Below are 14,504 nucleotides of genomic sequence, written 5' to 3'. Positions count from 1 at the left end.
TTATATTGTATTTTAAAGAGGGTACCAGATGTCTGTGGTGACGAAAGTGCAGAAACAAAACAAACACTGGGTCCTGGCCGAAAGGACCCGGAATGGCGTGCCCAGGACAAAGGTGTGTGAGCGCAGGCGCGCTCTTCTCAGCACGCAGGCGCCGCCTCAGGCAGGCGAGCGGTGATTGGCGGGCTGGAGCATTGGGGCGTGGAGAGCGACGTCCAGTTTTGGGCGGGAACTGAAACTGCCACAGCAGCTCTCGAGCTTCTGAGCGCTGTTGCTGTAAGCAAAGGAAGGGCACCATGGTGCGCCCTACCAGGTGAGTAGTTGGTGACATCGCGCGGGTCAGGAAGGAAGGACGGGAGGACGCTGGGAGGCCACTGTCAAACATGGCTGGGTGGTGGTGCTGCGGGGTCTGGTGCTCCTTGCCAGCCTCCGGTGAGAGCTACCCGCTGCTCAGAGTCGCCTAGCATGCTGCTTTTCCACCTCTCGGCCTCCCTTTGCAACTGTTGCCCTCTGACCCACCCGATTTCAGAGAGACCTGGCAGGTTAGCATTACGTTACAGCGAGCGACCACGTATGCTGCAATCATGTGTTCAGCACTGCAGCCCCGCGTAGCCGGAAAAAGCAGACGTGCCTGTTTTATAGTCCTCAAACCCTAGACTCAAAGGCCGGTTTAAGTGAACCGCCTAGCCAGCTGTAGCACCACTGACCTGTCTTGTGACTACGGTTCCTCTCAGCTGTCAAGTATACAGTTGGAATCTATTCTCCATGATCACAGCTGGGATGCTGGGCCATCCACCCATTTAGTAGAATTACTGATTATAGCTAAGGCTATGGCTCAGGGGTGGAGTGATGGCCTAACATAGGAGAGGCTCCTGGTTCAATCCCCAATACTGAAAAACCAAACAAAACCCAAACTTACTGAATTCACTTGGTCCTGTACCGTGCAAGATCTGGAAGTTACACTCTAGTGGAAGATGGGAGAAGGGAGAGCAAAATAAACACCAGAATGTAACATCGTGGGAAGGAGAAAAGCGTTACCTTAAATAGAGTGAGAGGGTTATCTAAGCAAAGTATAAAGGGGCACTCTCAGTAGATGAAATAGAAGCCAAGGGCCGGAGCTTAACCATGTTTGAGAGACAGATTGAAGGTGCGGCAGTAACAAGCATGGGGGAGAATTGTTGAGGGTTAAGTCGGGAAAGTCGTTAGATGACAAGGCGGGCAAGTCCTTTGTAGGCCTTAGGTGTTTGACTTTTATTATAGACCAATGGGAAATCAGTAGGTGTAGTGGAGGTGGATGGGAGTAGTAGTCCCTGAGTGGGAGCTGGAGTGGCCAGAGTGGAAAGGGAAGGCGGGGGAGGGGGTGGGTGGGAGGGGGAATAATTGGAAGATGCACAGTGTGTGGGCCTGGAGACGGAGCAGGTGAGTTTAGGCACTTCTCTGGCTGTGGAGGTGAGGAGACAGGGAAAGAATGAAGGTTGGCTGTCTATGGACTAAGCCACACAGTGGAAGCTCTTGCCTTTGACTGAGATGGGGGAGTCTGAGTTAAAGAGGTTTAGAGGGCAGGACTAGGCTTCGGTCGCTTACACGGTGCCGCCGTTGAAAGGGGATAGGCAGGCTGACAGCGAAGATGCAGGGTTGTCATTTGGGATGCAGTAGTCACAGTGTAGCCTGCAGAGCTCTAGAGTCCCCTGAATCCTCAGGAGGCCTGAGAGATCATGACTGGTTTCATTGTTGTTGTTGCCAGAGAGTTTTGAGTACCCCTGGAGCTTGAGTTACAGGTGGCTGTGGGCTGCCTGGCCTGGGTGCTGGGAGCCAGATCCAGGTCCCCAGAAGAAGCAGTGCACACTCTTAACCACTGAGCCATGGCTCCAGCTCTGAGGGATTTAAAAAAAAAATATGGTTCAAACCAACAAGGTCTTTGTAATGTAAGCAAAGACCGAGCACACCAGAGTTTATAAATGCCCAGTAGCCACTAAACAGAAAACAAGTTTTAGTTGACAGAGATTTGTATTCTTACTTTGGGGTTTTCTGAGAATGATTTATATTCTTCTCAGTTTAGAGGTTTCCTGAATTAATTTTTTTGTTTTTTGCTTTTTTGAGACAGGGTTTCCCTGTCCTGGACTTTGTAGACCAGGCTGGCCTCGAACTCATGGCAATCCACCTGCCTCTGCCTCCCAAGTGCTGAGATTAAAGGCGTGCATCACCAATGCCTGGCTGGATTGAAGTGTTTTTAAGGAGACTCCAAACACATTCTTCCTTCAAGACTATTTTTTTTAAATACTTAATTAATTACTTGGTTTTTCAAGATAGGGGTTCTCTGTGTAGCCTTGGCTGCCCTGAACTCACTTTGTAGGCCAGGCTGGCCTCAAACTCACAGATATCCACCTGCCTCTGCCTCCCCGAGTACTGGGATTACAGGCGTGCGCCACCACACCAAGCTCTTTAAAACTATTAATAACGTTAAGGTGAAAGTAAAAAATTTATATTAATGAAAATTTTCTGTCTTGATCCTAGAAATAAGAAACCAGTCAATTACTCACAGTTTGAGGGGTCTGGTGGTGAGTCTGATGGTAAGTAAAGCTTTTTACCTTTCCTTAACATACTCAGAAGTTTATTTCCTCAGAGTTAACTGTGCGTGAGTTAGATATGAAAATTAAACTGGAAGCTTAGGGTTAAGCTGTGTTGTATTGTTTTTATGTTGGTCTTTGATGTTAAAACTTGGATCAAAGTTTGAGAAACATCTCATTAGATTACAGTGCATTTTTAGTGTTTGCTGGGTATCAGGCCCGGGGCCTCACTCATGCTGTGTAAATCCTCTGCCACTGAGCTTTAGTCTCATCCAAGAAGTAAGTTTTACATTTCCTTCCCAGACCACCATGGCTTTCTTTAAGTCAAATACCTCAGAGAAATCTGTTTTGCACTAAGATAGTCCAGCAGATAACTGCTAGCTTCCTATTACTGTCAGAGGCGTGTGACCAGGTAGTTAGAGGTTGCCGTTGTGTTCATGATGCCGAGTGGGGTAGAACGCGCAGAAAGTTCTAAGTTATGTTTCTGTCTATGGAAGCATGGAAAAAATACATATTAACAAATTCTTTAAAAGTATGCAATAAATAGTACATGAAAGTATACTTTGGTGTGCCATATATGTTTTTGTTTTGTTTTGTTTTGTTTTTTGAGTATCCCAAGAAGGGCCTTGGGAGTTTTGAGGGTTTGTAGGTCTGATAAAGCTGAGAAGAGCAGCAGTGCCGCAGCAGGTGCTTCCTGTTCTCCTAGGCTTGGTTCTTCATAGTGATGCCTTTGCAGACCCTGGGCCACACTGTGACGTTCAGTTAAAAATCATTCCCTTCTACTTAGTAAGGTAGAATTAATTGTTATGTCTGACATTCATGTACTGTCTTAATTTGCCTTTGTAGTTTTCAGTGAATTGATTTTTGATAAGTTCATATTCTTAAAAACAGGCCACCATTCATCTTGAGATGGGTGAGTGAAAATAGAGACAAATTATCTTTATTGATTTTTATGATACAAAAGTTAAACTTGATTATGTATAAAATGTGGGTACACTTAATGAAATTTAGCTGCAAGAAAATAATTTTTCTTTTTAATTTATAAAAAAATAGATGATTTTATTTCTGCAACCACACCTATAAACAAAAAGTCCAAAACTGTGCCAAAGGAGTTAAAGCAGAGCAAACCAAAACCTAACTTGAAGAATCTCCAAAAAGAAGACATCTTACCAACAGAACCTCCTAAAAAAAGGTGAGAGGTAAGACCCAGAAAACATATGGCATCAGATTTGCTCACTTAAAAGATACACGGCTTCAAAATATCAGTTTAAATGGAGAATTTGAGCCGGTGGTGAATGCTGTTTTGAGCACAGGGAAATGCCATTAAGTGTTTTTTGACTTTCTCACTTGAGAATTAAATTCACGTAAATAAAAGAAAAAAGGAAAAAAAAAAAACCAAAACATTTAATGTTACTGACCCTGCACCTATTTCTTCTGCTTCAGATCTCACTAAGCTACTTTGTTAAAAGTCACTAAGCTACTTTGTTAAAAGTCAGGGCAAGTATAAGGCCAGCTTTAAAATATTTTAAACCATTTATTTTCCCCCTGTAGATAAAAAGTATTTTCTCTGTCTCCTGCTGTGATTTGTCCAACAAAGAGAAGTATCCTATAGTGTCTAGACTAATCTTGACATCATTTGGTACCAAGAGGAGAAGGCAATCCCAAGAGACCCAAAAACTGTAGTGCAGAAAGGATGGGTAGGTGGAATGCGTAATGTTTTATTGCCGTGGGTTCCTCTGTAAAAGCTAATCAGCACTGAGAAACATAGCATGTCATATTTCACCTTTTGAGAGTCATGGGTGGGGTTTTAAATATAAACACAACCCATAAGTGGGAAACAGTATTTGTAGATACAACTTAAATAACTTGCATCCAAAGTATTTAAAGGACACTTAAGCTCTACAGTAAAAGGCAGACGGTCTAATTTCAGTGTCTCCAGAGGTACAGGAGTAATCAGCAAGCATAGAAAAAGATGCACAGCATCTTTAGGGAAGCACAAGTGGAAAACAGGGTGTGACGATTCTCACTGCTAAGTGATGTTAATAAGTGTTAATGAAAATGTGGCAAAACTGGAACCTTCAGACATTGCTTTGCTGGTGGGATTGTAAAATGAAACAGACTAGCAGGCTTCATAATGTTAAACAAAGGCCTGTACTGTGCATGGCTTAGGTAGTACCCAAGGGAACTGAAAATATATCTACCTCATGTCCATGTTTATAGCAGTGTTGATAGTATTAAAAACAGGAAAGCAATTGGATGTCTGCCAGCCAATGACTGGTTAAAAATGTGTCCTCTGTAGTGGATTGTTACCAACAAAAAACAAGCTAGTGATACATGCTGTAGTGTGAATGAGCCTGAAAAAAGTCATGCTTTCTACAGCAGACGCTAAGGCACATATTATGTAGGATTCCATTTGTATGAAGTGTCTGGAATAAACTAATGCATGCAAACAGAAAATGGATTTCTGGTTGTTTGGGACTGAGAGACAGTGATGGTGTTGGGGTTTCTACTGCCATGACAAAACACCATGGCCAAAAGCTGCATGGGGAGGAAAAGGTTTCAGCTTACTGTTGTACAACGTGGTCCATCCCCGAGAGAAGTTAGGGCAAGAACCTGGAGGCAGGAGCTGGCACAGAGGTCGTGGAGGAAGGCTGCTTACTGGCTTGCTCTTCATGAGTTGCCCAGCCTGCTTTCTTATAGTACCCAGAATCACCAGCCCAGGAATGACACCACCCACAGTAGGCTGGCCCTCTCACTTCAGTCAAGAAAATGCACCACAGGTCTCCTCACAGGTCAATCTGTTGGCATTTTCTCAGTCACGGTTCCTTCTCCCAAACTGACTCTAGCTTGTGTCAAGTTGACATAAAACCAGCAAACACAAGGTAATCAGGAGTGGGTGCTGATGGGTATGGCTAATGAAGTGTTCTAAAATGAGATAGTACTGATGCTTCCAATACTCTGAAGATACTAAACCTTGCTGAATTATCTACTTTGAGAGGATAGATTTTATGGGTTGTGGATGTAGCTTCAGTGGTAGAATGCTTGCCTTCTGTGCAAGAAGTCCTGGCTTTTATTCAGTCACAGAAGCTCAAGGTTAGCCTTTGCTGCATGCAGAGTGAGTTTTGAGGGCAAGTTAGGTACATGATGCCTTATCTCAAGGAGAAAGAGGAGGAAGTAGGAAATTATTTTATAATACATGAACTATACCTTAATAAAACTTAAAATTTTTGACAGTTTTATAGAATTATTGAGACTATATTTATCCCCACCAGTAGCATTACTTAAAAAAATTAGTTCTTCAAGGTACATTTCAATAGTGGATATAAACATGTTTTGTTTTGATCCCAAGTGTGGGATGTGAAACAGACTTGTGTAAGGGTGTCCAGTGTTTTTCCAAATGAAGTAGGTTTGAAAAAGTTCAAAGCCTACACATTTCAGTTTTCTTCCTTTTTGTAATTTTCTTCATCTGTCTTTGCATTTTCCTGTTACAATCATTACAATTATTGGTCAGCTTGAGCAGGAAGGTGCTGCAATCTGCCTTGTATGGGCTATTGTTGGTATGGCTTATTTCCCCACCTTCCTAATTCACCTTCAAGGATAGTTTTTACACAGTATGTAGTGAAATCTTTGTTAAAGTCTAGATTGGGAGGAGCAGAGGTAAAAATACATTTATTGTAGGAGTTACCTCTGCAACAGAGATGAATAAGATCAAGAGAGCTCTGGGTGGGAGTGATGTTTGAACTTAGTCTGCTTTAGTTAAACCCGAGCTTCGTAGGCAGAGCTGACAGTAAAGAGAAAGGACAGTTGCAGGAGCCACTGAGGTGCAGGCTGCTGCTGCCACGCATGTACACTGCAAACAATAGCCTTGCTGCATTTCAAGGATCCCAGTCAGTTAAGGACGCTCTCGGGACGTTTTTGGAAGGTAGCTGCTCTTCAGTACTGACACAGGGAAGTCTGAAACGTTGCTCTCTAGAGGTAATGGTCTTAGTGCTCTAATTGAGACTGAACCCCAGGGTTGTTCACGGTCTGTTTTAGGGTGGCTCTAGACGACAAGGTCTTCCAGCGAGGCCTCGAGGTTGCCCTAGCTTTGTCCGTGAAGGAACTCCCCGCACTCGCCAGCCAAGTGAAGACATCTCAAGAGAAAAGTAACTCAATTTCCTGTGTGTTTGTCTTTAAAAGCTTCTACTGTTTTTCTAACCATTTCTTTTTTTTTTTTTTTTTTTTAGATTTTATTTATTTATTTATTGTATGTATGCTCTATCTGCATGTGCATTTGCATTCCAGAAGAGGTCATCAGATCTCATTGTATAGATGGTTGTGAGCCACCATGTGGTTGCTGGGAATTAAACTCAGAACCTCTGGAAGAGCAGACAGTGCTCTTAAGCACTGAGCCATCTCTCCAGCCCTTTCTAACCATTTCTTAAGGTAGCCCTTCACAGAGGAAAGAATAAAATTTGATGGCAGAAGGCAGCCCTGGATTCAGTTCTTTATCCAGCTGTGTCAGTGTCCCACACTTATACCTTTTTGCTTCATACATAAAGGGGCCTGGGTTTTACTCTGTGGTGGGCTGCTTGACAGCATGGTGCTGTGCAGTAAGAGTCCAGTCCTGATGAGATGATCTGTACCATCCTAGCAGTCCACTTCTTATCCTTTACACCCAGATTCTTGAGCATGACCCCATAGCAATATGTGAGATCCATTAAGATTGGAGGCACTAACCTTCCGAGCAAACTCAGTAGACTTCGGAGTGTGACTTCTAGATTTCTGTGATTTTTCACCTTTGACTTTTTTTACTGTAACCTTGTACATGTGATGATATGTGTGAGGTTTTTAATTTTTTAAGTTATATTTTGCCTCTTTAAAAATAAACCATTTGATTAGGAAGACTTTATTATTCAGGAATCAGAAATTTCAAAAGTATTGTCAAGCACTACATCTACAATTAGGGGAATAGAATTCATCGCAGAAGACACTGGAGTGTGTAGCAGGACTTTTCCTTGCAGTGGCACTCCTCAGTGGGTAATGCTCTTAAGCACAGGGACTGAATGCTGTCAGCAGCAGCAGCATTTAAAAGTCTCCTAAGTGCTTGAAATGGATTTTGTTTTATTTTATGGCGCGAGGGCTAAAATCCAGGGCCTCACACATTCTATGCAAGAGTTCTAGCACTTAATCATTTTTCAATTGTAATGATTGGGAAAAGTTTGTATGAGCTGCGTTTCTGTTGCTGTGATACAGTCCCACAACCAAGAAGAGAGTTGATTTTGTCTTGGAGTTCCAACGAGTTGGAGTCTATAATGGCAGGGGGAACGTGGCATCAGGTGCAGGAGCAGGAAGCTGGATATTCATACTTCTGACTGGAAGGGGACCGAGTCTATAAACTCAAGGCCTCCGGTGGCTGCCTTCCTTCAGCATGCCTCCACATCCCAAAAGTTTCATAAATTTCTCAAGCATCACTGCCACTGGTGCTCAAGTGTTCAAATTTGTGAGCTTACAGGGACATGGAAGCCATCATATTATGTTCATATTATAGACAAGGCAATTACATTTAGGGAAGATAAGCACATTATGTATAGAGTCTGACTAAGAACCTGATCCTGTTTTAGAGCTCAAACTCCTAATATGTGCAAGCTTCCCCAAGTAGAACCCCTGAGCTGGCATGAGTTTGGATGCTTCATCCCAGTCTGTGTTGTGTGTTTCAGTGGCCATCTTGCTTTTTAGACCCTGATTAGGGCTCATCTGAAGTTCTCCCCTTACTTCCTGTGTTAGGCACCGACCAACAAGGCAATAGGAAAACAGAGATAATGGATAAGTGTCCCTGTGTCTCTAACGGCAGTGTAGCCAGTGATGGTTTAGGTAAGTTTTGATGTTACTAACAGTTCTTTTCAATCACAGTGCTAATTTCTAACTTAAGTTTCTACACCCATAGCTAGAACAAACTCTTTCATGTCCCAAGGATCTCTCTATCTCCTGGCCTTGTTTCTTTATGATGTAGCCTTGTTCTGTCTGACTGCACACCTACTTTCTTTCCTACTGGACAGTCATGACTACTCAGGCCCCCCATTCCAGTAGATGACCACTTAAGAAATGGCTGCATCTTCCCAGGACCATCTTGAAAGTTCTGTGGTAACACTTAAAACCAGAGTCTATTGCTGGGAGACTGACAGACTTCGTCCCAGCACAGCCTGTGTTGGTAGTATTGCGAGCAGAGGAAGACAGCCATGGTCATAGACTCCGCTAAGAGTTCTCACTGACGTTCATGTCTCCAGAAGATTTGGATAAGATCGTGGAGGAGGGGGATGCCAGCAGTGCTGACGGGGAGAAAACAGCAGCATCTAAAGCCGACGCTCAGCAGAGGAGGCGGGGGGTGCTTTCTGAAAGCAGCAATGGCAGCGGTGCTGATGACACTGAGCCGGACACTGCAACTGGTGAGTTGCATCCTGCTTCAAGTTAATTGTGTAGGAACTCAGTATAAACTTCTTAGAGACCCTTTGAAGTTCATAAACTTGAGAACTCAGAGATCAGTTAAATTGAGCTTGGCCACATAGAGAGAAACTGTGTAACCTTTAAGCCATTTCTAGACCAACAAATAGCATTAGAAAAACCAAAGGGATGAAGTCACATTTCTGACTGAGGGAAAGGCATGAACAATGGGACAGACTAGCACATGGAAGACTCAGCTCAATAAGACTTGGGGAAGAAGAAGCTGGAGAGGCAGGCTGGGCTGTCACTAACTGTGGAGCAACTCTTGACCTGTTCTAACAGGCCTTTTCCAGAACTAATAGAAATGTATGAAGTATTTTGAGTTGAAAGTGGTATGAAGCTATTTTATTACCAGTTGTTTTCAGACTTAATATAAATTAGGGCAAAGGAAAAATATGGTGACTTTGACAACATTGTAATTAAAAATGTAAAGGAATAAGTCTGTACATTAAAAGCAATCAGATATAGTGTTTTAGATTTTAACATGCTGTCAACAAATAACAGACCTATCTGATGTTTATGATGTGTGTTGTATTGTAGGCGCTAGGGAGATAGCCATGAGCAAAACAGTTCACAGTCTAATGAGCGGTCACAGACAGTAAGCACATGATGTTTTTAGAGGGATGTGTGCACACTGAAGAGCCTCACGCAGCTCAGAGGTAGTGCGCTTGTTAGCAAGTGTGGATTCCGGGGTTTGAGATCTAGGACTAGAAAATAAAGCCACCATGAAGAAGAAGGAAGTGTGGGGATTATAAAAGGCCGGTGGGAGTGAAGGGGGAGGTGTTAATTCAGGTCAAAAGCCGGCATTTGAGGTCATGCCTTGCTTCTATGGAGGCAAAAGCATACAGAAAGGTCCTGAGGCAGGAGTATGCTTAGTGTGCCCAGTGACAGTGAGGCCATTGCAGATGGGGCAATAGAAGTCTTGCTTTTAGAATCAAGCCAGAATATGGAATTTTCTGTTTTGGGTGAAGATTCAGAAGGTGATTCTGATTTTGATGAGAGTGAAGAAAGCGATGAAGACTTTTCTGTGAGAAAAAGTAAAGTTAAAGAAAAGAAGAAAACAGTGCAGAAAAAGCCTGCAGTGGAAAAGGTGGGAAAGAAGGAAAAGAAATCAAAACCCAAATGTGAAGCATCAGGTAAGTCTACTAGCAAGCTCTTCATTTTAGTGAGTCGGGTTTGTTGTTTCCAGATCTTTGCCTTTGTTCTCTGTAACATTTTGCCAATGCTCATCTCTAGTAAAAGGAATTGTGGGTAGGGAGAAAAGCTGAGAACACTGAGCCCTAGTCGCCACAAGAACACTGAGTATGGACCGCTGATAGCATGTAGCCATCCCTACAAGCACCCGGCCTCTTACCAGCAGAGCACTGACATTCAGAGCATCTCAGCACAGGCTGGACTCTGTACACATCAGGAAGGGTTTGCCCGTTAGAGGCTGGACCTTGCTGTCTGCCTGTTTAAACGGTGAGGCCCGTGTGAGCTGTGTCCTTGCTTTCCCGCACAACCTAATCTCTGTCTTAAGGACCCATTTGCAACATGCTTAGTCTCAGTTTTACAGTGAGACCTTGTGACAACTTGGACGTGGAACACCTGTTTCTTGTGTTCAAAAGTTAGACTGTTTTTGAGCCTGTATTATATAATAGATTATTATAAAATGTAATTTTTATTAACAAAATTTGTTTTATTCATAAGTTTTTTTTCCTTACTTTCTCAATCCTCCTGCTTCAGCCTTCTAGCAGGTGTCTTGTCACCATGACCCAGTAAGAAGTTTCTAACATGGAGATCACTCCTGAGAAAAGTTAATATATTTGTGAGCAGTCAGACTCCTGTACATGGCCTGTGGTACATGACAGTACCCTGGTTGTATGCCCCACCTTTCTCACCCTTCATATTCCTTTCCATCCATATTAAACCAGTAGGGGAACTTGTGGTCTGGGGTTGCATACTCTACTCTCTGTGCCAAGAAAACTTTCCTCCACTCACCTTCCCCCAGCCTCCTCCTAAACACATAAGAGGTTCCTGGGTCCCTTCCTCCTGTGCATCCTGGGATCTCAGCCCATTGCAGTAGATACAGCTCTTCACTTTGCTGTTCCCCCACTGAAGTGCAGTGCAGGACAGTAAGTTTCTTAGACAGGATGCCTATGTTAGATGCCACGTTGTGTATTCTTTATAGCCCTGGGTTCTTCTACAGGACTCTGTGACACATACAGAAGAGGCACTGTTTGTGAAATGGCTCTAAGTATGACCTTTGAAGTCAAACCTGGTTTCTAATGTGAGCTGTCAAACTACAGGCAAATTACTTAACCTCCCTGTTCTCTTACCTGACGGTAGGGCAGTGATCCAGAGGTGGGAGTTGTCATAAAAGGTGAAGTTCATGTCTGCACACTACCTGGCACAGAAATGCTCATCCAAAGTCGTGGTCCTTAGGCTCTCTATAAGTGTGTGTGGTCTTTTGTGACCATCTCTCTCTGTAGTCCAGGCTCGCTGTGAATGTGAGAGCCTCCTGCCTCAGCCTCTGGAGTGCTGGGATTTCAGGCACGTGCAACCTCACCTGGATAGTAAATGTTTTCAAATTTGTAATCTTTGCCTTTTGAATTTTTTGCAAGGTATGAGACTTCACCGTTTTAAACTGTATGACCATTTTTTAAAAATGTTTTTTTATGTTTTTCAAATAAATGCCTTCAGTAGACCCGGCTCCAGCTTCCATCGACTCAGGATCTCCATCCTTACCCCAGGCAGTTATTGGTCTTTCTTCTGAGGCCTCTAGGAATCCAGCAAGAATGTGCAGCCCTTCAGCTGAAGGCAAGAGGCCCAAGTGGGTCCCACCAGGTATGGCAGCATGCTGTAGAGGCCACCAGCTTAAAAAGTTGCCATTGGTAGCTCTTTCCTAGTCACAGGAGTTATGTGTGAGCAGGTTCCAAATTATTGTTTTTGGTGCTTCAGTTTACCGACTTATCCTTTCCTTATTAGGCACCGTGGCTATGTATGATTTGATTTCATTGCTGTAAATAAAACTTCAGTAAATGGCAGCATTCTTCTTTCAAAAAAATCTGTGGACACATCCTTGGCAATCACAGAGTCAAGGAACACTAATGAATATTTTTTTCTGGCAACAAAGTTTTGCCCAAGACTTGCTGACCTCCACAATTTCAGAGTCCTCGGGCCTGGGCACACATGAGCTTTAAAACATGTAACAAACACAACTGCCTTGGCAAACTTGTCTTTGTTTTACTCCACAGCCAGAAAAGCTGGAGACTTTGAAGGTTTTGGAGTTGGGGTTTCAGAGTACGGGGCTCAGCCTGGCCTGTGCTCTTCCTGAGCGTCCGTGTGGTTCTTTCTTCTGATCTGGGGCAGTGCTTGGCGGGCTCTGTAGAGCAGAGCAGTACCTGACCGTTTGTCTGCCCTGTGTTCTCTTGCAGCTGCCTCTGGGAGCAGAAGCTCCAGCAGCAGTGCACTGCCAGGAGCACCCACCAAGTCCCCGAGTCAGAGCCTCCGCCTAGGCCTCTCCCGATTAGCACCAGTTAAGCGTTTGCACCCAAGTGCCACAAGTAGCCAAGTGCGGTAGCAGGAAAGGACGCTGGGACCCTCAGCTCTGCACGCGGTTGCCCAGCTTGCACATGGAGGAACCTTTAACAGGTCACATGAAGGATCTCTGCCTGTTTTGTGATTCTGGTCCCATCAAAGCCCTTCTATCCTTCAGCAAAGGGTTCTCAGGGGCTCTCCTTGTGCCACTTCTGAAGAAGGGGTGTGTTTTCTTATGTTTCATAAGTCACTGTCACTTGGGGTTCCACAGCACTTCTGTAGTCACATGATATGTCTCCCAGCTCTGTCTGGCAAGGGAGCATCCTGGGTTTCTTCAGGAGGCATTTCTGAAATGTTTCCCACTGCCTTTTCTTAGGTTTACTACAAGCTTGCTGTCTTTATCTGGGTCTTTCTTCGTAAGAATTCCAGTTTTGTACATATTAGAAGAATTACTGTACTGCAGCATGTGTCCCTACATGGGAACAGATGGTTCTTGTACAGCAGATAGAATTTAATAACACTTTATGAACCTTTCATTGTCCAAACTTTTAATAAAAGTGAAAAGATTTAAACATGTGTTCTTTGATACCATATATCTACCTGTCTGTCTACAGTTTGGTAAAATGAGTCTTCTGTGATCAGCATAAGCAAGGACGAATGGTGTCTTCATCACTCCTGTCATATTAGCTAATGCAGCTTTTTGAGAAGCTTCAATATGGTCAATAAAAGTAACTATTTTTATGGTGAGAATATCAACCTGTTTCTGATCACTCTTTAATTAAAAACTTAATGATTACCATGAAATGCAATGCCTCACCGAGTTCTCAGCCGTGAGCCATCTGTGTTACCATGAGAAGCAGTTTTGATTTACGATTAAAGTGAGTGTTTGACTATTGCTTTTGTCCCTTTTCTTATTCTGTATGTATGTGTACACTACCACTCTCCACCTTACCTGTTCCACCGCCCTCCTTCCTTACAACCCAATCTTCAGTCAGGGCTCTGTGGGTCTGGTTCTCAGTTTTGAGACAGGCCTTCCTGTGTAGCCCAGGGTGTCCTTGAACTCCAGATCCTCCTGCCACAGCCTCCCTAGTGCTGGGTGCCTCCACACCCTCCTAGTTAACCTGGTATCGCACTGATTTGTATGCTTTGAGCAATAACCGTTGTTAACTGATATTAAATACTCAGCAAAGGGACTTGGTTTTTCTTGCAATTCACATTATTATTATCTTTGTATTTTAAAGTTCCCTCGGAGGCTGGAGAGATGACTCAGTGCTCCAGAGCACTTGCTGCTCACGCAGAGGACTCAGGTTTGATTTCTAGCAACCATGTCCAGGGGCTTAAAACCACCTGTAAATCCAGTTCCAGCGCGTCTAATGCCCTCTTCTGGACTCCATGGGCATGTGCATTCCAGTGGTGCATGTACATACATACATACAAACATACATACACACATACACACACACACACAGAGTTAGACACACATTGAATAAAAATTTCCCTTAAAGTATGTTAAAACTACCTAGCTGCAAGCATTACTACCCATCAGTTGCCAACCTTGGTCTTAACTTTTCTTCACCCATCTCACACCCTGGAGACAGTGGCACCTCCATGCCCACTGCTGCTCTTGTCTGGTGTTGCCGCAGTATCATGTCTGTGCATTAGTGTGCTTCTTGCTTGTCACACTTTACCCGTTGGTAATCTGATCAGTCTCTGGAGCCCTGGGTATCAACCTTCCGAGTGCTGCGACCCTTTGGTACAGCTCCTCATGTTGTGCTGATGAACCGTTACATTACATTTGTCACTACTTCATAACTCTAATTTTGTACTGCTATGAATCATAATGTAAATGTCTGTTTCCCGGTGGTCTCAGGAGACCTCTCTGAAAGGACTGTTTGACCCCACAGGGGTTGCCACCTTCAGGTTGAGAACTACTGCTCTGGC

The 14,504-nt window shown here is 43.8% G+C and overlaps 1 protein-coding gene across 1 annotated transcript; it reads left to right on the top strand.

The window, feature by feature from the left end:
- Positions 1-293: 293 nt before the first annotated feature.
- Positions 294-13,210, top strand: Rad51ap1 (RAD51 associated protein 1). The gene is made up of 9 exons (XM_051155659.1): positions 294-310; positions 2,512-2,567; positions 3,618-3,756; positions 6,600-6,709; positions 8,331-8,417; positions 8,831-8,989; positions 10,016-10,180; positions 11,718-11,870; positions 12,461-13,210. Exons 1-9 carry the CDS (start codon positions 294-296, stop codon positions 12,604-12,606), a joined length of 1,032 nt encoding a protein of 343 aa, XP_051011616.1. The 3' UTR covers positions 12,607-13,210.
- The last annotated feature ends 1,294 nt before the right edge of the window (positions 13,211-14,504 follow it).

The sequence above is a fragment of the Acomys russatus genome, chromosome 13 (assembly GCF_903995435.1).
Source record: "Acomys russatus chromosome 13, mAcoRus1.1, whole genome shotgun sequence".
Classification (NCBI taxonomy): Eukaryota; Metazoa; Chordata; class Mammalia; order Rodentia; family Muridae; genus Acomys; species Acomys russatus.
Note: the sequence above shows the minus strand (reverse complement) of the source record. Positions and strands in the feature narration are given on the sequence as shown.

Bases quoted from the DNA above. Each gene is read 5' to 3' on its own strand.
- Rad51ap1 (XM_051155659.1), top strand. The intron at 6,710-8,330 runs GTAACTCAATTT...TTCCTGTGTTAG, and splicing joins GAAGACATCTCAAGAGAAAA to GCACCGACCAACAAGGCAAT. The intron at 8,418-8,830 runs GTAAGTTTTGAT...TCATGTCTCCAG, and splicing joins TGTAGCCAGTGATGGTTTAG to AAGATTTGGATAAGATCGTG.